This window comes from Topomyia yanbarensis, chromosome 3, assembly GCF_030247195.1.
Source record: "Topomyia yanbarensis strain Yona2022 chromosome 3, ASM3024719v1, whole genome shotgun sequence".
Lineage (NCBI taxonomy): Eukaryota > Metazoa > Arthropoda > Insecta > Diptera > Culicidae > Topomyia > Topomyia yanbarensis.
In genome coordinates, this window is record NC_080672.1 from 163361632 (window position 1) to 163385665 (window position 24034).

The following is a 24034-nucleotide window of genomic DNA, read 5'->3' on the forward strand; positions in this document are numbered from 1 at the left end:
AACTATTGAGTAGTTGAATACCTTTGATGATATGGATCCGCGTATCCTGGTAGAAATTTTACACCAATCTCGCGAAGGTCGTCGTCATTCAGTTTCTTTCCATCGACAGCTGGGAAATATTCTATCTCTAAACCAAGTTGATCAAAGTTGTTTATCATTTTCTTGCGTCGTTCAGATCTTCTTTCCAAATTAATCATGTAAATGTGTGCCAAATCTAGCTTATCTCTGCAATATAAAAAAAAAACTAAATAAAGCCTACGCTATTCAATATATTTATTTGAATCCTACTTAGGGATACTAGTTACAAAATGTTTCATATCTTCCTTGAGATTCAGCGCTCCATATTCATTAATAATGAACAATTTGATGTTAGTCAGCTGCTCCAAATCTTTTTCAATTATTTCTCCTTGTTCCAAAGGCACTAGCAGGTAGCCATAAACTTTTGCATTTGAAATATACATCGTAATTCCGCTGTACTTGGCCGAAATAGCAAAAACGATGATATCATCTAGTGGTCCATCATACCGTCCCGGAGGTAGTCGATTTGGATCAAATGTCAGATTCAGCGACTGAAGCACGTTGATATTCACCATCACTGCACTATGCACCATTGGAACGGAAAATTGACCGGTTTTGTCGTAGTTTAGAATTTCCTTGTACTCATCAGTTCGCTGATAGTAGTAATCGGCAGTCATTCCACACCAAAAGTTAGAATATAAGCCATCGGACAGTAGCATCGGTGCGACAATCGGCAAACTTAAGCTGACCAGGTTTGATAGAGTTTGCGGCTCAGTGATAAAGGCATCTGCATCTAGAAACTGAAAAAAAAAGAGTTTCAAGAGATCATGAAACTTAAGATTGACTTTTCAACGAAACCGATTTTCGTTTAATTATGTAATCGTTATTCGAAATGTAACTCACATTCATTAGATGTAATATTCCGCAATGCAGAATTAGGCTTTATATCATATGTATTTTTGATTTTACAGAACACCTATTTTAAATGATTTGCGTGTTATTCCTTAATTTCTTGTGATATTTATCTCTTTTTATGAATGGAGTATACTTTTCAGATCATTGATATTTTTAATAAAACAGATGAAATGTACAACAAATATAATTTATTAACAGTAAATATTAAATCCTGCGTTGCGACCGATGTGAAATAAGCTATCCAATTTAAACCATCTCGTCGTCTTTATGCTACAGTAAAATATAAAAAAAATTACTACAATTCCAAACCAAATGGTAAAACAACATTTACCGCTCTGAAAATATGTCGCTTGACGTGCATCGACAGATGATCACTTCGCATGAAAGCCTGCTGGCAAATATGACACACAAATTTCTTCTCCCCGGTATGTTGCCTACGATGACGTGAAAGCTCGAACGAACGAGAAAATGAACGATCGCAGTCTTCCCAAGGACAGCAAAAAGGTTGAGTCTCCCCGTGAAGAATTTCGTGTGCTTTGAGATGACTAGCTCGCGTATAACTTTTATCACAACCAGGATGTGCACAACGATGGTTTCTCGTTGAACTGGATGCTGGTGTGGAAGATTTTCGTTTTCGTTTTGTATTTATCGCCTGTTTGGTTGCTATGGCCGAAAGCTTGGATGTTCGAGGAGCATGTTTGACTTTTTCCGGAATTTTGATTATTTTGTCTATCACAGAATTATTGATGTTGTGTCGTTTTATATGGCCACGCAAATGATCGCTTCGACCAAAACTTGCTGGGCATTCTGGACAAAGGAATTTGCGCTCACCAGAATGTTTTCTAAAGTGACGTGTAAGTGTTTCAGCCCGCGAAAACCGACCTTGGCACCCTTCCCAGGTGCAAGCAAAGGGCATTTCGCCAGTATGCGACCGCAAATGAACAGTCACATGCGATGATTTAGTGTAAGCCCTCCCACATCCTCCCCAGGGACAAAGATACTTTCGCGCTCTTGTCGATGTTATTCTCATTAACTCATCCTGGTTGGAGCAAATTTGTACATACTCGTCAGGATCTTCCTCCAAAACAATAAAATTATCTTCCAAATTCACATCGGCATCAAATACGTGAATCATTCGCTTGGAACTGGTAGTCGTGCATTCAGCGTTCTGATCAGAGTCGTAGATTTTCGCTTCATCCGCAGATACACTTTCTGATGCATTAGCTTCATTGAGATTTTCAGAATCATGTGATCCGTCGTTCATTGAGGCTTCCGTTGAGACGTCATCACTTTCTTCGTATACCAACTCCAAGTGTTCGTTCTGCAACAAAAACTTCAAACCACTCCCACCAGTGTTTTCATACTCTCGCAACTCTGGGTGTGGCTCCCATTTGCAGACCAAATCGCCGGAATGTATTTTCTCGTGCGCTTTAAGATGCTCTAGTTGTAGATAATGCTTACCACAGCCAGATTTAGGACATTCGTACACCGTAATAGGTTCGGGATCTTTTTTGCTGTTCTTTATTCCCAACCTGTTTACCAACGTATCAGATACCTCCTTCGTACTAGAGCTAACGCCTGTCGATTTAGACACTGCCGCAGTCGTGTCATTTTCTAATAAGTATTGCAATATTGTCACATTTGCGGGAAACGATTCGCCACCACCGTTGGAGGTCATCCCGTAATGCACTTTAAACCTCAATTTATTCGATTTTATAGAACTAATGAAATGATTAGCACACTAAAAGAAAATAATCAGCAGTCGCACTGTTTATGTTTTTCTTTTTATGTCAAAAACGACCGGGATGCCAGGTAATATTTTGAGAAATTTGTTCGCAGCCTACACTGCAAAAAATCGCACCTAAAATTCACCTGAAATGATACACAGATATTTCCCATCAAACTTTTCAGGTGAATCTTACATGTTTTGACAAATGCAGTTTCAGATGAGTCAGTTGAAAACAACACAAAAAATTTCACGTAAATATAACTGGCGCACAGAGGCACAACTCACTTCAAATCGTAACAAAATAGAAAAAAAATTGTTTTTGTTTATTTGTCCATATTTTCAGCTTAAATTGTTCGTCGAGACATACTCAAACGTTTTGCTAAAAAAAATAAAGCAACGAAAACCGTTTGATAATTTTTGAATGCAATAATTTAAAATCAGTGATTTTTTTACACATTTGATTAGCTTGAAAGCCATTATTCCTCAATTTTTCAGATTGCTCAAAAACTCATTACCCAAAGTCAATACAGCGCAAATTCGTTAGTTGGAGGTTCACTTGGAGGTTGGCCGAGAGTTGGGCTGTTCGTTAGTTGGGTGTTCGCTAGTTCAGGCATGCCCCAACTAAAAGACACTCTTATGTCAAAACTGAAAGTCAAAAACTGATTGACGTTTGAAAGTCATAGATTTCAAGCGGCTTATTGGTTGATTTCTGTGGCGATCTAATAAAAAAATTTCAGTTGCACCAATTAGGGACCATTCATAAATTACGTAACGCTTTTAAGGGGGGGAGGGGGTACAACAAGTTGTGACATGTTGTGACATAGGGGGGAGGGGGAGTTAGCTAGATCGTTACGTAACATGTTTTCACCGAAGAAAAAAAATTTTTTCTAGGAATTCGTTACGTAACAGGGGAGGGGGGGATGAAGAAATTTGTGACAATTTGTTACATGGGGGGAGGGGGGAGTTAATTTTGGGCAATTTTTGCGTTACGTAATTTATGAATGGTCCCTTAACGGATACGATTCGCTAGTTGGGGCGCAGTCGTGACCCAACTAACGAATTGGCGCTGTATATAATTTGAATTAATAGTGCTTTTCATAGCAAACTTCAGCAACTACAATCAACTGGGGTCAGTTTTTGCTTTTGTTTTTCATTTTTGGGTAGGTTTTAAAAAAGAGCTCACTTTTTTCAATTTTCATCCTATTCTTTAGTCAGAAAAGTACCTTGTTGAGGAATGTTGGATAAATCCGTTAAGAGGGAAAGATTATTTGGAGTGTCTTCTCACTGTTGCATGAAGAAAACATTCCCAATTAATCCAACTTGGTTTTTTACAGCCTTTTGAAAATGTCGTGTTTTTTGCTCAAATATAAGAGAATCAAATTTGCCTTGGAAACGTAAGCGAAACTTCAAACAAATTATGCAACCTTCTAATTCCAGTTCCTTTTTTCCGGATCGTAGTTAACGTAAATAATCCAGCTTGAATACGATAATCATAGATAGATTTCTATTACCGAATTCCCAAAAACTTATTTTTTTCTACAATAAGAAAACCAGTAAAGCAATATAAACATATGAACTTGAAACAAAATGTTTTAATTTATGAAAAAAGATGAAACAGACTAAATCTCAATACGAGGTTCCCTCAAACTGATAGATTAGTCTAAAACACGTTTATTTTGAAAAATAATAACGTTTGTGGAATTCTTTTATTTGCGGCACTGCATCATACTGCAAGGAGGTTTCATATTATCATATTTTGGACATAAATTGACTAACGTCGCTTGTTAAAGTCGTATAAAAAAGCTTAAGAACATGCGAAATAATTTTAGCCATGGATTTGATCTAGTTACGCCACTGTGTGGCGGTTCAAGTAAACTTTAAATTTGTGGTAGTTTTGATATGTAACTAGCTAATACACGTCGCACGATGCTGCGACTTTCAACGAAATAGGAGTAAAACACAATTTGTCCCGAAGCGCCATCTGGCGGGCAGATAATCCCTAACCAATAGCACACAAATACGCTTCATAACAAATGTCTACCACGTATATTTTTTTACGGAAATCGGTTAAGCCGTTTGGGAGTCAATAAATCAAATATATAAAAACATTGACTTTTATACATATAGCAGATAGATTTGAACAGATTTTTCTTTTCAAGAATTCATGTTTTTTAAATCAACTTTTTTAAGTAAAATACTTCTAGCGTTTCAGTATGGGGGTCCATTTTCAAAAATTTCTGCTGAGATATTTTCCCAGTCTTCAAATGCGAATAACTTCTGTTGTACTGATCCAAATCGCTATATTTTTGAATAATCCGATCGGAAATATGTACACGTATATATTGTATTCGATTCCGTAAAATGAACGTCTACTATAGATAACGAAAAAAATGTATTTGATGAAAGTGGTAATTATCTGCGCTGATTGGTCCGTACGATTCAGCCAAGCAGCGAGCATTGCTAGGATTGCCCCTTTGTTATCCAATGTACTTCGCCACGTATAAAAACGGTACATAACAAAAAAATCGTCAGTTTGGTTTGTGACCTCGTAGTAGCTGTTACGTTTTGTGGCAGCACAAACTCTGGTTGGAATATATTCAATGACTGCCGTCAGGCATCATTACATCCAATGATGCACAGGCGTGCCTGACATCCAATGATGCATACAATGATTAGCATACATCACAGAAAAAGCAGAATGCTGGTTTTTCGGAGTTCAATAAACGGATTTCAAGTGTGCGCGTGCGAAGGGCAGGGATGCCATTATGCCAGATTTATCTGGCACAGCCAGAGGTTTTGGCAACTTCCAGACAAAAAGACAAATCTCTCATTCTGTCAGATTTTTAATTTTTGGAAGCAGCTGCATACATGATTTGGAAATTTGGGTAAACATGTCCCAAATTTTACAAAAATCGATTGATGCATTCTACGAAAACTAAAATATATGCCAAATTTCGATGACTATGAGGTCGCTGCCAAGTGCCAGATATTTTAAATTGAACTGCCAGATTTTCTTTGAAAAATGGTGGCAACCCTGGCGAAGGGATGGTTGGGTGCGAGAGACACCACTCTCTTACTCTTTAAATTATGTTTGGCGTGGTGAGATAAATTCATCACGGCTCGCGCTCCAGAGTGCACTGCGGTGGGTGTATACACTCTTTGGATAATTCTAGAGAAAATTTTCTATAGGACGTAAGTAACAATGAGAGATTCTCTTTGGGGTCTTTCTCTTCTGTTCATTACTCGGCCATTTCAACATTTACTACTAAACTCTTTGCATAATATTCTAGTAAAAACCGTCGCCTTTCGATATGTACTGGAAAATTAGTGCAAAGTGTTGTAATGACGTCGTAATAAACGAAAGAGAAAGTAAACAAAGAGAGGCTCTCAATGTTACTTACGTCCTATTGAAAATTTTCTCTAGAATTTTCTTCTGGCAGGCGGTAGTGCGATTTAGGATTGGCCAATATTTTAAAAAATATCGATACTGGCATATGAATATTTGAAAAACTAAAATATCGATACACTAGAAGCATTGAGAATGAAATATCGATACTCTCGCTATTGACTTTTAATTAAAATGTTTAAATCACATTTTATTTTGCGTTATCTTATCGGATTGCGGAAATGGGAATAGTATTTAATAATTTGAACTTGAATTCAGAAGAAAAACACCAAAGGAAATATGCAGGAAAATCGTTATGGTTTGGACTAAAATTGAAAAGCACACTCATTGTGATTTATTTTTTTAACATAAACTTATTTTACAAAGCAGATTGAGATTTCTCCACCTTCAACGGTTGACGCACTTGGAGGAAGTCAAACCGGTCAACCACATGCTACGGAATTGTTTATAATACAAATACATGCAATCGAAAAACTTCTGATGCATTATAAATTTCATGTGAATTTTACATGCAATGCTGTTTTCAACATGGTATATGCTGCTATAAACACAGTTTTATAATAATCCGTAGAACCATACCATCAACATTAATACCGGTTTATTTTATGTTCGGCTATATAACTCAATGTTCATTTTACTTATTTCGCCGATCAACTAGTGAAATGCTCCATTAAAAGTAATGTCCTGACATTACATTCGTTGTCGGTTATTATCATACGTGACTATTGCAGGATAACCCTGCGAAAACTCCACGCTAAGAAACCTACTGGGTGAAGGTTTGAACATATTATTTATAGGGCATTCACCTTAACTCTCTAATGCAGACATTCCACGCGCAAATGCCCTTCTCTGCTGCCTCTTAAGGTTGGACAGAGAATGCGCAAAATTCGCAAACGAAAAAAGCAGTTTTTTCCACACCGTATGTCAGATCTTCATAAAAATCAATCAGCGTATGTAGAATGTTGTTACAGTACTGCTGATTGATTTTTATGAAGATCTGACATACGGTGTGAAAAAACTGCTTTTTTCGTTTGCGAATTTTATCCTTTCTCTGTCCAATCTTAACTGTGGAGTAAGTTCGACTTACAGTAAGTTCATAAACTATTTGTTATCCGATTTGGCACTACATTTACTTTATTTGTACATGCCATACTTTAAAGTGGGCTATTTCTAAAAATATTCAGCTATACGAATGTATTTTGATCCCACTGTGTAATGAAATATTCAACAATCAATCAATACAATCGATATTAAAACTTTTTTTAATCCTAACCATACAAAGATGATCGATCTTGTGCAAAGTAATTGGACACTGATGAAAATGTAAACGTCATGTCTATTAGTTTTACACATAAATTTTTGCAATTAGCGGTAGTATATAGACACTATTTGCTGGTACATAAACGTAATGTGAGTATTTACAAGAAATATTAATGTAACATTCACATTTCATAACTGAAGTTTGTATGGGATTTTTCAACAATTTACATGGAGAAAACCCACTAGCGCGCATTTTCAACCGATTTTAAATGTTTTGAGTGTTCTGGAAAAAAGAAGAAATGACCTTTCAAAATGTTATGCTATGTTATGTTCTTGTGTTATAGATACTTTGCGGCTTTGGGTCAAAATATGAAAACAACCATAATTTTGCGATTTTTCCATGAAAATTACTCATTATTCTTCTCTTAAGGAGTTGATGCGGTATTGTCTCGCACTATAAAATGCTATAATTATATCTTCCGTTATTTTTTCCAATTTCAAGCTCAAAATTTACACACATACTTTTGAATGTATACGTAATTGAGCAAAAAAAAATGATTTTTTGAAAATTTTATATGAGACTGTCCCCTTAAAAGTTCATGCGAGCAAGTTTCTAATTTAAAAAAAAAAAATTAAGACCTCTACCATTTTTCAACCAATTTCGATCATAAATAGGTCGTTGGATGCGGAATTTAAAGTTTTCCCTAAATTTCTATTTAAACAAAGAAGCTTCTTACTAAAAATGTAGAGCGTATATTTTTAATGAAAAAATCGCAAAATAATGGGTACTTTCATATCGCATACCGCAAAGTATTTTTAACAACAGTACAAAACATAGTATTCCGTTGGAAAGGTAATTTCTTCTTCTTTCTAAAATCTGTTGAAAAATGACTGCTAGTCAATCCGGCTTTGAAAAAAGAAGTTATTAAACTTTTAACGAAGTGATGTCTGAGTCCGTTTCGCATGGGGCCCAGCAGTACAAGATTGTGTATCGGTACTCGATTCCCCCTATGCTAGTATGCTCAGAAGAATTGTAGTACATAATGAGTTATGTTTTGGTTAGAAAATTTTAATTCCACCTGTGACCGCATAGAGGGCGCCCGCACTAACTTTTCATACAAGAGAGATAGAATATTGAAACGTTCGGAAAAATTACTGACATATGACTGCTCTTCAACTTGATTGATTTCAAGTAGGAATGGAAGGACATCAGTTACAAGAAGGAATATTTCCTTTCCACGCAAATACGTTTACAAAACATTCAAATTCGATGACCTCCTTGAACTAAATCCGCACTCTAGACAATTGGCCGACATAATCAATTTTTTCTAAAATTTTGGGTGAATAAAGTAAGTGTCGCAAAATATTGCACTCTGATATGACGAGACGTCCCGTATTGGTCGGACAGTCCCCGCTGTTAAGGTCTAGTCCCACATGGTAAAACGTCCCGGAAAGTGTTCCTCATTTACCAAACAGCTGATATGATTTGAAAAAGCTGATTTGGGTTCGAAAACAATCATATTGTACAAAACACTAATAAAAGGTTTGAGACGTGCTAATTAATCTCCGAACTACGTGGGTAATGCGCAAATTGAGCCAATTTATTCAGCTTGTCGCGGTGCCCTTTTCGACTTCTTCCTGAATCCTTACTAAAAGTTCCGTACAGGTTTAATTTCAGAACCATCCTTATTTTAATTATGCATAGGTATATTAATCTAAAAGGATGAATTCAACAACGAGAAAAGTAAATTATCACTTCAGGGTGAATTGATTCGAACAATTTTTCTTCCAGTACCCTCCATCCATATTGAGTTATAAGTGTTTTGTTAAATAAAAACCTTCAAAATAATTTTGATCAGGTTTGGTGTATTGGATGCTCCACTGTGGGACGTGAAGATTGAGTTATGTTAGAGCAGCTTCAGTTTGTTTAAAAAAACTACGAAGCTAATCAAAAGCGATCCTTTGTAGTCAACACAAAAGTAATACCGTCTGATCAGGATGAAGCACTGATCGGTATTTTTTTTTGTTATCACAGGTTTGCAAGGATTGATATTGTAGATCAATCAAATTCCTTAGGGTATACTCAACAACGTTGTGTTTAACAGTTATGTGTCCAACAAAAACACCTTTAACAGGTCAACGAGGGTAGCCGGGTACCCACAAATTGAAATGCTCATAACTATGGTTTGCTTTAACCGATTTGGACACTTAGATGTTTTGGATTCAGAAACTCGTCCACTTTTTATTACTGTAAAATAGAACCGGATGAGCGGATCTGGTTCTTGGTAATCCGGATTTTCCGGAGTAGTGTTCCAGTACTAGGGTATGATTTGTAAATTTTATAATATCCTAGCAATATGAGAATCAAAACTCTTCAGATTGTCTCGGAAGTCTGTTATTTATTGTTAAGAGACCCTATGGCAATTTTAAAAGTGGAATTGGATTGGAATGGCCACTCACGGTCTCACGAGAACCTGCTCCGGAATTTCCGTTCCGGGGGGGGGGGGGGTGTATTTACCCGAATGACATTCACCCCAATGCTACGAACACCCGAAAGACATTCGCCCGAATGCAACATAAACCCGAATGCCATTCGCCCGAATTCCATATACCCGAAAAACATCGAAATGTCAATCAAAAAATTTAATTTATTAAGCTGAAATACAAATTTTATAACATTTGATGCTATGAAGAAGTTAACACTAAAGCTATACTGCCCATAAAAGCATAAGAGTCCTATATTGAAAAACAGCAAGCCGAGAAAAACGCTGTTCAAGATTTACATTTTCATTGAGCCTTATGGATGGGACAACCATGTTTTGGTATTTTTTCGATATTTTCTAAACAAACCTGGTAATCTTAATTGTGCATCGTGATTCAGTGGTGACACATAATACAAATCAACAGATAACTCACTTTCGGCAAAAATCCTTATGGGACTCTTAAACTTTTATGGACAGTAAACCAGTCAAATAGTTAATCCAATCACCTGGTTTGTGAGATTTAACTAGGGTTTCCAGTTTTAGGTCGTTTCGTGAGTTCTTTTTAGACTTTTCAGCTGTTGGTTCAGTTTGTAGTGTACGCAAAACATCCGTACTAGGGCTTTTCTCTTCAAGCTGTAACTGCTTCAACACACCATAGAATGTAGGATTTCCACGGCTTAACAAACCGTTCCACATTATTGGTGGTCCTAGTAATCTTTTTCGACACATTTTCGAAAACTGACTAAAAGATCCGTCCGTCCGGGAGGTGGACCAGTAGAGCAGGAACAGTTTCAGTAGATGCAGGATAACTAGTATCACTTGGGGACCACGAAGGGAAAGTTTTTTTATAACGATTTATAAAACACTATTCTGGTTGCAGTTGAAAACTGGAAAATCCGTCCAGCGACAGTCGGGTTTTCTCCTGTTTAGTGCTAATCCATGATGTCGGCAGTGGTGCGCTGGATAGCGCATCATTGTACGTAAACAGCGCACCACTTTCGACGTGATTCTATTGTTTAGAACCAGAGAAAATACGATTATCGCTGGTTGGATTTTCCAGTTTTCAACTGCAATGAGAATACTTATTACTTTGTAATCACGTACTGCAAACAGAGACTGACGTCTCGAATGCAGATGTTTTTATTTTGCTTTCTGCAAAGGTAGGTACGCCAACAGAGCGTAACCAAATTTAGAGTATAATTTAGTGTTGTACTAAATTATACCCATTTTTGGGTACACAACAGTCCTTCCCATTTAGGAAGAAAATTATACTATTTTCGAAAAGATATTACCATATCTAATATTTACAAACATTTAACAACTTTCTAATCAAACTATTCAAAACGAAAAATCGACAGTAATCGACAAGACAAATTGTAAGTCACAAAATCATTGAAACTTTTTGGAATCTTAAATCTCTTGAATCTAGTAGAGAATGCTTCGAAAGCATTCATCACTGCCTTGCGTTTTCTCGATCGCTTCTTTGCCGCGGAAGTCTCTTCTGGGAAACCACGGAACAAAACTGGAAACAAAGCCTCGCCGTCACACGACAATCCTTTTGCCACTGACCAATTAAGCCGCGGAACTTCGATGAGCCGTATAATCTCTTCTTGCTCCAGTCATAATTCTTCGTTGCTGTCATTGTCAGCATGCTCGATGGCGACCTGGCCGTAGTCAGCGCGTTTGACCGAACCATCTAGTCCAGATTTTCAGAAATTCTAAGCTGAGTACGATAGACGAGAATTGGAATGCTTCCAATTTGAATCTGGCAAGTATTGATAGAAAATCTTTTTAAACACGTTACTGTGCATGGAATAATTAACGGACACTCGCTTTGCAATAATAAATAACGTTGAGTTTTCTTTTTGTTAATTAACAAATCAGTTAACATATTAGGTCTATACGATAAAACTCTTACGGATGGAAATATACCATCTTTCGTCAAAGAATTTATAAAGTTATATAACAATAGATTTATCTGGACCTTCAAAATCAACTCCAAAATACCTGGATTCAGTAAAATCTTTTTTATCATTTCTTCTACCGTTTTTATACATCTCGCCGTCTGGCCATTACTAGCAGGATTATACGGAGGACAGTTTAGATTTTTGATTCTTTGTTTTTTAAACATAGTTTAAAGGAATTTAAAAGAGGACCAGTGTCAAAAACTAAAAAATCTGTCCAAATTTTGCCACAAAAGCAACTAAATATTTTCCAACTTCACTACGATCTATTCCATTTACTATCCACCCCATTTCCATCGCCTTTGAGAAATTAGCTACCAATAGTAGAATAGTATGCCAGGTAAGGTGAGACGGTTTTGTAAATTCCTTCCATTTAGAAGAAAAGCTTTGTTTTGGTATTAATAGTTGCTGTGTTGACAACTTACAGTCAATGTCATTAGATTGGATAGGTGTAATATTTTTTTCAATTTCTGATTTTCTAAAAATATTTGTTACTATTTCCTTCAATATAAAAGGTATTTCGTATTGTAGTGTCAGTTTTAGGAATAAATTTAGCTTCTGAACTATTTATAGGTGTAATAAAATCTTTATCGTAAATCTTAGCAAATCTTTGTTTAATTTTTGCCATAACATTATTTTTTCACAAGTCTTATTTACTGGAAAGGAACCAGTTAAAAAAATTTCTCCAGTTGGGAATAAAAACGTCCAACCATGTTCTTCCAAGTAACGGATAGAAATCATTTTGACAATCTATAATCAACAATTTCAAACTTGCTTTGACTCCCTTAAATTTTACCAAAACATCAACCTCCCCTAATAGTTGCAATTCAGCACCATTTACTACGCTCAGTTTAGTGGAGGATTTACAAATGGGTTTTGAAAAACGAGAAAAATAAAGACATTTACTCATAACAGACACAGAAGAACCACAGTCGAGCTCCATCTGCAACTCTATACCTTCAATTTTCAAATTTACTAAGGAAGGATTATTAATTTTGTTAACAGATGAGACATGCAAACAACATAAGTCATCTGAGTCACTAGAAACGGTTGAGTCAGACATATCATTATTATACGAAATGCTTTTGCTCAAACGATTGAAATCAGATATGTCGACATTACTGTTATCTTGAACATCCATATGATTAAGCGGTTGTAGTTTTTGTTCTCGTTGTTTGAAACATTTCTTTGCCACATGTCCTCGTAGTCCACAAAAATAACAAATACGTTTGTCTAAGATTGGTTGTTTTCTAAATGCTTTACTATACTCTACAGGCACATAACCTTGAGATTCTCTGACGTCTTCAAAATGTACTTTTTTGAAACGATGGTCGTTAAAGAGTTTATTGTCAATTCTATTTATGACTGGGATGCGTGTTTTATCCTCGTTTCACCCTATTTACCACAATTAGTTTCGTAAACATCAGTCAAATTCTGTAATACTTTCCCTCTGCCAACAGCAGGAAAACAATTCATAGCTAAAATTTCGTCGCGATTATCAGAAAATGATTTGGAATTGACAGTTGCCATCTTCCAAGTTTCTAAAATTTTGTCGACTTTAGCAAGATTTAATTTATCCTCGCTTAACAACTTTTTTTTCAATTCAGTATCCTTTACTCCGGCAACAATTCTATCCAGACAATCCTGGTCCTTACAATCATCATAGTTACAATATTCTGCTTGTAACCGCAATGACAAAGCAAAATCTTGCAATGTTTCATCTGGTTGCTGAATGCGAGTGTTGAAACGAAGTCGTTGTATTAAATCCGATTCAGATCTATCCAAACGAGTCTTTAATTTGCTAATAAGATCCTCGTATGGAACATTTTCAAAATTACCCGTAGGGTAAAGCAATTTCAGTTGAGAAAAAACAACTGGACCACACAACGTGATTAAATATGCTCTTTTGTCAGAATCGTCATATATTTTGTTCACGATGAAAAAATATTTCAACCGTGTAGCCCAATCTCCGAACGACGTTCCGTTCCGGAAAGGCTCGATAGAGGCTGCTATTGTATGCGCCATATCGACAAAACGCAGTGCCGACTATCGATCACCTGCTTATTAGCGGAAGGCCCACTAGAATTTGCTACCACACCGTCGGATTCGATGCTCGCTCTCCAGAAGTCCACTGGGAAAAACAGCGACAATTTTTTTTCCGCGCTCCAATGGCCACGCGCTTTCGATCGTCCGGATGACCGTCCTTCGAGTCGCTGGAATCTGTCCGTCGAGCCGCGTTCCGGGTTGTCCTCGTCGCCAGTTGTTATGTTCCCGACCGTCCGGGAGGTGGTCCAGCAGAAAGGCGCAGTTTCCGAAGAGAAGGCAAACCCCAGAAGCAGGAACCAACACTTAATCTCTGTCAAACACAGGGAGAAAGGGAACTCTTTTTAACCGTTAAAGAAAAACACTTCTATCTTTTTGATCACACACTGCAAAAGGAGACTGACGTCTCGAAAGCAGATGTTTTTATTTTGCTTTCTGCAAAGGTAGGTACGCCAAAAGAGCGTAACCTAATTTAGGGTATAATTTAGTGTTGTACTAAACTATACCCATTTTTGGGTACACAACACTGACCACGAAGTGGGGGAAAAGAGTGGTCATCGAGAGGCTTTTTGTAAGCTTCCTTCCTACCGAAAATACAATTTTTACTAATGTAATCCAAAAAATCGTCGAGAACCTTTGGACAACTTTTGCTCAATTCTTCGAGTGCGTTTGGAATACCTTGATGGGGTAGAAAGCCAAGGGAACAACTTGTTTTTAAATGAGTTGTATTCGGTGAGCTTCCGAATATTTTGTTTGCTGATCAAGTTGTTTTAGTTTTCTGAAAAAACTTTGGTTTAGATGGAAAAATCATCCGTGAAGGGCAGCACAGGAAAAAAAAACTTCTACAACGTTTATCACAGCTGTCTCGAAATCCAATATTATGTAGAGAGCTATTTGGTATATAAATCCAAGAAATTGCTCTTGTTTTGAAAGAAGGAATCAAACCTTATGTTTGAGTAAACCGGACAGACGAGTTTCCTTGCAAACTTATTTGGCATGTTGATCCAAGGATTTGTTCACGTTTGAAAGAAGCAATCAACCCCTAGCTGCTCATGTTTAAACGAAGGAATCAATCCCTAAGTGTTAGTAAACCGGGCAAACGAGGAGATCACCAGTTTGATTGCAAGGGCTATTTGGTATACAAACTCAAAGAACTGCTCATATTTAAAGAAGGAATCAACCCCTATGTTTCAGTAAACCAAGCACACCAATGGATCACAGGTTTGCTGAGGAGGTACCTCCGCTTCGGTTTCTAGACCTCGGCAATTGTGGCAAAACCGCATCACACTAGCTTCGCCACATAACCTTTATGAGCTACTATTTACTAACGATGTTATGCCAAATGAACTTCCACCCTGCATGATATTATTATTAATTTAAATGATTAAACTAGTTAACGGAACATCTTAATATATATTTACCTTGATTGGTGATGTTTCCGAAAGATATCTTATTATTTTGTTCGGTTTATCACGAGATTCCACTGCTCGAGCTGACAACTGCGCCCTATATGCACCTGAAGAGCATTTTTAGCGTTGGTAAGGGAACCTCAGCGGCGTCGGACAGTACACCTAAAAGCGATATGGCGTAGCCACATTGGTCAGTGTTCTGTTGACTAATGTGGCTACGCCACATCGCTTTCTAATGTACTGTCCGACTTTGCTGCCGCTCAGTCGGCTTTAAACTAGCTATAGCCCCTATGTTTGAGTAAACCGGGCAAACGAGAGGATCACAGGTTTGCTTATAACTCCAGCGACAGGTAGATCAACGCCTCGTACAACGGAACTTCAGCGGCTTTGCGCCGCTTCGGATCCTTGGCCTCGGATATGCGACCAAGTCGCATCACGTTGGCTCCGCTGCATAAGCTCACTTGTTGTTGTTCAGTTTTTCAAACCTTGGGTAATTATTTCCCATTTCCGCTTTGATTTGGGTTATTTAGGTTAAAATACACCCTTTTGGCAAAAAACCGCATTTAAATCGGACCTCTATCACTAAAGTTTCTAAACTAGACAATTACCGATTTTATAATAAGCTTGAGTGAATGTGGTATTCGGCTTAATGATGTTCGGGCGAGTGGTCCATTCGGGTTTATGGCATTCGTGTAAATGGTCCATTCTGGTAAATGGCTTTCGGGCGAACGTCATTAGGGCAAATGACTTTCGGGCGAATTTCATTCGGGCGAATGTGATAGAACCATCCCAACACCGGAACAAGCTTCCGGAAATCCGGATTCCCGAAAACCGAATCAAGCAACCATATTCATTTTCACCAAGTCTAAAAGTGGATGAGTTCCTGAATCCTAAACACTTAAAAGTATCAAAATCGGTTAAAAATTACCTTAATTATTGGCATTTCAGTTTTGTGGGTCGTCGGCCTGTTATGTAGTAAAAAAATTCAGGAACCCCTCCTCACTCCCCCTCCTCCTATATCAACAATATTATTAACCGAACAGCTTAACTTAGTGAAGTTCTAAGATGTCACAAAGTTTCAATTTCTAGCTATGGATAAAACATGAGAATTTCATTAATTGAAACCTAAAAAGGTACCCGGGTACCGCGTCGGACACATGTTAATATAGGAGTTTAAAAGCGAAATCGTGACGGAAACAATCACAGCAGAAGATTTAGATTTATTACAAAACAGATTTGGTTTTGAGCTGCTGTTCACTTTGTTGCTCCTTTCGAAAAATGTTTAGAACTGTGTTTTAAGTATATATAGAATACTCAGCACATACATTCCCGTTCGATGGATTGGGGAAAATAATTTCGAGTCAAATAACGACCTAAGGACACGTTCCGGCATGGTTCATTTTTAGATTCATAATTTAGACAGTTCTATAACATAAAACTGATAATTTTAAAGCTAGAATTTACTCTCTCCAGCAGCAGATTGTGTGGGTTGTTCATTTAAGTTTAGAATTTATGCCCACATTTTGTCTGAAGTGTTAGTCTGAGTATCTTCTCATTTTTTTCAGAAAGTAATTGTTATCGATTAATGCCAAGGGGAAAAGATAATGGATTAAAACAAATTTTTAAACGTATAGCATACGAAAGCATGACGTTATACTTGGTTTTAGAATTTCGTTATATTGAGATAGGTATTCGATGTTTAAAATACCCATACTGAGATCTCACATTTTTATACTACCTCCCTCCCCTTAAAGCCCAGAAGCGGTTTGTTTTCCTGCCGATTTGCCATGTAAACGATTCGTTTTCCACCCAAATGTCAAAACGGCATAGTACCCAGGGGCAGTGATGTCCCTATCCTCTGTGCAGTTAAGAGAAATTGAAATTACTCCCCACACTCTGGCAAGCAAAACGAGAGCGCTTCTCTTTCGTTCATATACACCACCGTATTTGATATGTGTAAGCGCACGTTGATGGCAGAGGTAAATTTTCATACACCCAACACTGGAACGAGCTAGAGTGTGGAGAAGAGCTCTTGAAATTCTCTGTGGCGCGCTCAGATAAATTCGCCACAGCGCGCGCCCCAGTGTCGCTGTGGTGTATTCACTGGCGTGGTTTCACTGGCGTGTATTCACTGGCGTGAGATCTTTGGTTTGTTTTCGTCTTACAAGCGGCATTGCGAATGAGATTGATTTAATTTGCACAGGTTGTTGCGTTGTGTTGTGTGGATGGCGGTGGCTTATTTCAAGCTTATATGATTTTCTACTGAAGATTTCATAGTTGCTTGGTAAAGCTTGCGAGTTTATAGAGTGTTGTTACACTACCGTGGGAAACCTGAAGTATTCGAGCCTAGGGGCAAACAAGGAAAACGTTTTACGTATCAATGTATCGGCTGGTATAAACAAAGTTTTATAATGATCTGTAGTATCAGATTAATCGTGTAACAGATGTAAGACGGGATTTGTACATCCACATTAGGAACGGCCTATTATTTGTTCGACTGAATAACTCAATGGTAAGTTAACTTATTTTGATTGCGAATTTGGCGACCCCAAAAAGTAAAGTGATCCATTACAAGTAATGTGCTGGTATTACACACGTTTTCGATTATTATCATACGCAGGCATTGTAATTCTCTCTCACTCACGCGAGAAGAGGCTTATCCGATGTCCAACTTTTCCGAGATAAAGTCCACATAAAACAAGATAACGTTCACGAGAATTCACATTGTTACTTTTTTCTCTGTAGCGCGTTATTAAAAATAATGACGTGCCAATTTAGAAGCGCTTCTATTTGACCGGTACAGTGCTTTCAAGGGGTTATAGCACTGTAGATTTTTAAAACATTTAATTTTTATTTATTGGTTGAATTTTGTTTACTGGTGCTTTAGGATGCTGAAAATGATATTCCAAAAAATGAACCGAGAAAACAATAAATAAATATTCAATTTTTTTCGCAACGCCTCTTATGTATACCTCGAGTATACTGAAAACGTTAACCGTGTTTTTCTCGAAATATTTTTTTTTTGATCTGGCCGAAAATGTAACTCGAACAAATGATTTTTGATCAGCCTAAAATTTTTACAGCATGTTCAAGATTACTTTCTCCAGCGATGTACGTGGGATTTAATTTTTTCATTGCATAATTTTTTAATATGCAAATTTTGTGTCGATTTTTAACACATTTTTAGCGTTTTTCGACTAAAAAATGTGCCATTTCGCGAAAAATCAAGACATAGAAAAAATCTTACATATGCTGCTTGTTGTCGTTCTAAGAAGTTTAAAAAGCTTTGGTTTTTGACTCTGGATCAAAAATTACGGGACATAGAGCTCCGGCCGTGGACCCCTTCCAAAAAAAAACTCCCCGACGGGAAAGTGCTGCACAACCGCCATCTTGTGACGAAATTACTCGAATAAATCATTTTTTTTGTAATAACGTAATGTTATATATCTCATTAACCCTCTGGAAGTCGCGCTTATGGCCCACTGAACGAGCAGCCGCGGATGCTTTAAGACGGGTTCGCTAGGGTTCGCTAGATTTTCAGAGCAGCGTGCACTGCCGGAAAGTTAAACAAGATCTCGATTCATCTCATTATTGCGTCAAGATAAATTCCCGAAATATGCCTATTTTTCGTGCTCTATAGTGGTGTAACCCCTCAATAATTAGTTCTGGAATCTTTTGACGGCATTTTTCTTCTGTGCCATCATTTAAATAAATTAGCTGGTTTTCTCTCGAATTTCCATGCGATGGAATAATAAGAGAGAGAATTAAAATTGAAACCTAACATGTTCGGGTACGAGTATAGCAAATAAGTTCAAAATGGCAAATCCACCGTCTTTGCAGTACATACTAAATTGTTCCAAATAACGTTTATCTGTTTACCGTGATTTTATAATTTGTAAAACTTATAATATTAAGTTTATGTATCAGAGAATGTTAGACTAATAATATAGTGCAATAAAAGCAAAATGTTGAAAGTTGTTCTACGTGGCTTATGAACTGCCCTTGAATTTTAATTGCAAATATGGGAAATCGTTCAACGTATCTTTGGTATGTGTGCAAAGAACTAGAATATTTGAGTGAAAATTCTGCTAAAAAATCGATGAAAAGTTCTATGGGCGATGTCAATATATTAAACGAAAGCATTTAATCCCAAAAATGATAAAAAAATGTTAAGATTGTTTATTAACCAATTTATGTATGTGAAACTTCTTGTACCATTACCACTACCATTAATATAGCCATTGCTAATTACGGCTCCTATGGGACATGCAACTATAGATTCATTAGCTCAACTATATATAACTTTCATACTCGGTCATATAAACAACGGGTTGCTAAGAACCGGCCACCATACCAGAATTTGCTTTTTTCCATATATATATTTTGACAACATACCATTCAAGCACCATTTTAATTCTTTCCCATTTTAATTCTGTCGATTGATGAATTTTTTTTATACGATGGCTTCTGAAGAAAGCTTCGTTGACACTAAAGTAGCCTGACGCTTTATCCTATTGAGCTATCGCCGTAATATTATAGAACGTAGTTTTTTATATCATGTTAATCTACAGGTTTTTGGAATCTTTGAAAATCCCTCGGAAATCCCCTGTTCGAAGATCGTGCAAGATGTTTTCATAAGGCGAATTTTTTTCTATATTTTCGTTGATATAAAAGTTCGCAAGCGATGATTTTCTTCTTCCGATATTTGCTTGAACCGAATAATGTTCCCAAACATCGGCACTCTTGAAGTTCACTGACGATTTTTTCCGTAGCGATATTTTACATCAGTGAACTTTTTATTAGAAAATCGGTGATGAAAAGATTCTGTTGTGAACATTGATATTTTGATATTTTCCCAACACTACCTTTTTGATAAAACACCTCATTCAAGAAAGTTATAATGAGAAATAATTTATCACACAAAAATCGCTTGTTTAAACTTGAGGAAACACCTTACTTGTTACTTGAAAATTTCATAGAGATTGACAGAGATTTCGACAGATACTACCAGATACCTAATATTTTGTTTTGCTGTTGATATTACGTGCAATGAATCCGTGCATTATAATTAGGTCTAAAATACTAACTGACGCAAAAATCTAGAATACGTATAATAAACATTGTTGCTGCTGACCCATTTATAACATCCTTTTATGGAACACAAGATTCATTGTTCATTTAAAATAAGCGTGAACACTAGTGGCCTTTTTTCTTGACCCCGAAACTGAGCCAATTCATTTCGCTAATTGACGCGCAGAATCCCGGTCCTAGCTCCCATGCTCTTGAAACATTCGCTTTCGCCTGCTGTTTAAACGATTTCCACGCAAAATAATAGACAAATCTCGAGTACTTTTTCAAATGGACGTAAGTAACAATGAGAGATTCTCTTTGAGGTCTTTCTCTTCTGTTCATTACTCGGCCATTTCAACATTTACTACTCTACTCTTTGCATAATATTGTAGTAAAAACCGTCAGCTTTCGATATGTACTGGAAAATTAGTACAAAGTGTTGTAATGACGTCGTAATAAACGAAAGAGAAAGTAAACAAAGAGAGGCTCTCAATGTTACTTACGTCCATTTGAAAAAGTACTCGAGAAATAAACAAATGAATAACGGGTGTACGCTCAATTGTGATGTTGTATGTAAATTAATTATCGTAAACCTAATTTTACTGAATATGTCAAGCCTGTCGACGAAACCTACGATTTCGTTTTAAACTTGTAGGATAAAGTTATAATAAAACTATTAATACTTATAACACGAGTTTGCATATCAGGTGCCTCTGGTCATTATAAAACTCTCTAAACGATGATACGTAAAAAGTTTTCCCAATTTGCTCCGAGGACCGAGTACTTTTAGTTTTGCAGGTAGTGTAACAATATTTTATAAACTCGTTCGATTTACCAAGCAACTTGTATGAAATCTTCAGTAGAAAATAATATAAGCTTGAAATAAACCACCACCATCCACACAACACAAGGCAACAACCTGTGCAAATCAAATCAATCTCATTCGCAATGCCGCTTGTAAGACGAAAACAAACCAAAGATCACACGCCAGTGAATGCACGCCAGTGAAACCACGCCAGTGAATACACCACAGCGACACTGGGGCGCGCGCGGTGGTGACTTTATCTGAACGCGCCACAGAGAATTTAAAGAGCAAGAGAGCACGGTTATCTCGCACCCAACTACCTCAACACCAGCGCACACTTGAAATCGGTCTATACAGCTCCGAAAGAAAGAGCGTTCTGCTTTTTTCTGTGGTGTGTGATCATTGTATCCTCTGTGTAGGCATCACACTTACGCGCCAGTGCATCACTAGGGTGAAATGCCATCACTGCCCAGGGGTACCCTAGTAACAATTTAGGTTTTAAGGTAGTTTCATAGCCACTAATAAAACTTAGATTGCACTTGTAGCGTGCCATAAAACTTCAATTGTTACTTGGATATGCTGTCTAGCAAGTATTTCGTACCCAACAGCAGCTGGACCGGACCTGATTATCACGGTTAAACAACAATAAATAATACCTTTTTCAAAAATGTCAACGACTAGTACCACGAGACATGCGAAATCACTTACCCTATATTCTCTTTTTGGGGTGAAGTAACCAAAAAACGGGGTCCAAAGTGCTGGACCGAGGCGAGATGTTGAGTACGCGCAAAATATATTTCTTAAATCCACATTGCGACTTTTCAGCCATGCGCCACCAGGCCGTGCGTTGAGTTACGCGCCCATCTAGTTTGCATCAGTGCGAGTGAGAAAACGTTTTGACGTTTGTTTTTGTTTGCATTTGTGTGTATCCCATATAGCAAGAACTCGGCGAAATGCTAGATTATCTCGAAATAGACAATATGTGATTTGACAACCACAGCCTACCCCTGATAATACCAACGCAACTGGATAATTCTATAGCAAATTGGAACATATGGGAGCATGAGAGGAAACTTTTTTTTGACTATAGAGGATTGAACCTAAGGGTCATTTCGCCTCTTTTCAGTTAAAGAAATCTCTTTTGGAAAAATCTCCATAACCTTATGTGCGGAGACATGTGCGCCGCCGCGCCATGCCCCCGCCGCCGGTAATTTTTAACGTACGCCAACGCCGAACGGTAGATCGGCGGCGAGCCGCCGATGCATTTTTCCCGCGCCGACAATTCGCGAACTCTAAAATTGTTGACTCATAATTTTATCCACAAATCTAGGAACATTGTCTATGGACCGAATATACGACGTTAACTGATTCATCATTTATCACATCTTGATCATTATTTGGTATTATTGGTAGTCAATTGAACTACAAAATTAAAATAATCTTGATATTTTCTCGAAAACCATTACACGACACTTGTTATATAATTCAAAGATCCATTCTTGCTTCGTCAACTGGTTATTGTTGTGAGCATATAAGTTACAATTCACCATTCGTGTGCGTGAAATGGTCCACAAATTCAAAAAAACCACTTTCAAGATATATGTCCTTGAAATTTACGATTATGTGCCTGATCCTAATCTTTGCACGTAATCAATTTTACTGGAACGCAGTGTATTATTCATTGATTTTTTAACCGATTCATAATTCCTAATATGCTACACACGATTCACCAGTCGAGCTCGTGAAACTGTTCATGATGTAATTCATGAAGTAATTAATTTTCCACATAATCTTATTATACTTACGTAAACAATTACAAGGAACTCAGACTATTATTCATGGATTATTCGCTCTGATTTTTGGTTTTGAAATTTCTATGTGAGCTATTGTGTACAACTGCTAGCAACCAGTCTCATAGGCACGAGCATTAGATACAAAGACATTAGTAGGACCTGTAACCCTGTTATTCCTTTGTTAAAATTCAGAGAAATGTTCGGAATAAAATGAAACTGCGCTGAGCAAAATACATTACCTAGTCACAATTCATGTCCGTGAAATAATTTAGAAAACTATAAGACACGTGACTTTGTGCAAAAAATCTAACGGTAAGCTCAAGACTAAAATATCACGATAACACGACGAGAATTTACGAAAATCGTTGCACGTCGTTCAATTCTTGACTGTTTTAGTCAATAAAGTTAATACAAATCAATGTTTCATCGAGTTATGAATTAGAATCATAAAAATATTAAACATTCAGACACAACCACCTACTAAACAGTTGAGTATAATGTCATCTTTTTTGCGTGAACTAGTTTTGTGAAAACACAAAAATTATTTTCAATACGAGGTTTATTTATAATTGATTGAATCGTGACCTATTTTAAAAAAAATTTCTCGAAGAATAGTTGAGCAAAGTGATCTTGACTTTTCGCGACGCTGGTGCACAGATGTGGCGACTAGTCTCATAAATTATTCATCGTGTGATCTAGCCCCACTCAACAAAGATTTTAAGTGTCAGTTGCACCAGCCCGGTATTACAGACAAATAAGACGTAACACGAGATGAATTTTCATCACTCGTAGAAAAAAAACGGTCGATTTCAATTACAAATCGGTGGCGTTAGTGAAGAGATTTTGACACAGAGCTAAATGCGTTGCTTAGTTTCCGCACCCACCCGAAAACCTTACGCTCTTTTTAATCTCATGCAAATTGGCAAGGTGCAGGTGCTACGAAAACTAGAAATACGCTCAGACCATTTTCAATCAGACTTGTTTAACGATCAGTTTCAACCTAACAGGAGCTTACACGTCAAGTCGTGGAATGATTATGATCGATAGTAACTGTATATTTAGGTTTCGTCAGGGTGTAGATCTGTATTATTCCAGCACATACTTTGCACTCAAGATAGAAGCAGATTGAACGTTGTAAG

General features: G+C 37.1%; 2 protein-coding genes across 3 annotated transcripts in view; both read right to left on the bottom strand.

Moving 5' to 3' along the window:
• LOC131689866 (glycosyltransferase 25 family member) overlaps nucleotides 1-24034 on the bottom strand; it is a 31092-nt gene that overhangs the window by 922 nt on the left and 6136 nt on the right. The window contains exons 1-3 of one of the 2 annotated variants that reach the window (XM_058975212.1): nucleotides 922-1054; nucleotides 289-818; nucleotides 22-225 (exon numbers count right to left, since the gene is read on the bottom strand). In XM_058975212.1, coding sequence (XP_058831195.1) covers nucleotides 22-225; nucleotides 289-818; nucleotides 922-927 — 740 coding nt within the window. In that variant the 5' untranslated portion in view covers nucleotides 928-1054. Of the gene's footprint in view, nucleotides 1-21; nucleotides 226-288; nucleotides 819-921; nucleotides 1055-24034 lie in introns of those variants that run through there. The other variant, XM_058975211.1, reaches the window with a different exon arrangement.
• Nucleotides 1053-2701, bottom strand: LOC131689867 (zinc finger protein 708-like). Its single transcript, XM_058975213.1, has 2 exons — nucleotides 1265-2701; nucleotides 1053-1203 (listed from the first exon to the last, which is right to left on the bottom strand). The coding sequence occupies exons 1-2, from the start codon at nucleotides 2609-2611 to the stop codon at nucleotides 1180-1182; spliced, it is 1371 nt and encodes a 456-aa protein (XP_058831196.1). The 5' UTR covers nucleotides 2612-2701; the 3' UTR covers nucleotides 1053-1179.

Excerpts from the sequence above, each read along its gene's own strand:
- LOC131689867 (XM_058975213.1), bottom strand. The coding sequence starts at position 2,611 with ATGACCTCCAACGGTGGTGGCGAATCGTTTCCCGCAAATGTGACAATA. Across the intron at positions 1,204-1,264 it reads AGCGACATATTTTCAGAGCG|CATAAAGACGACGAGATGGT; the intron begins GTAAATGTTGTT and ends ATTTTACTGTAG.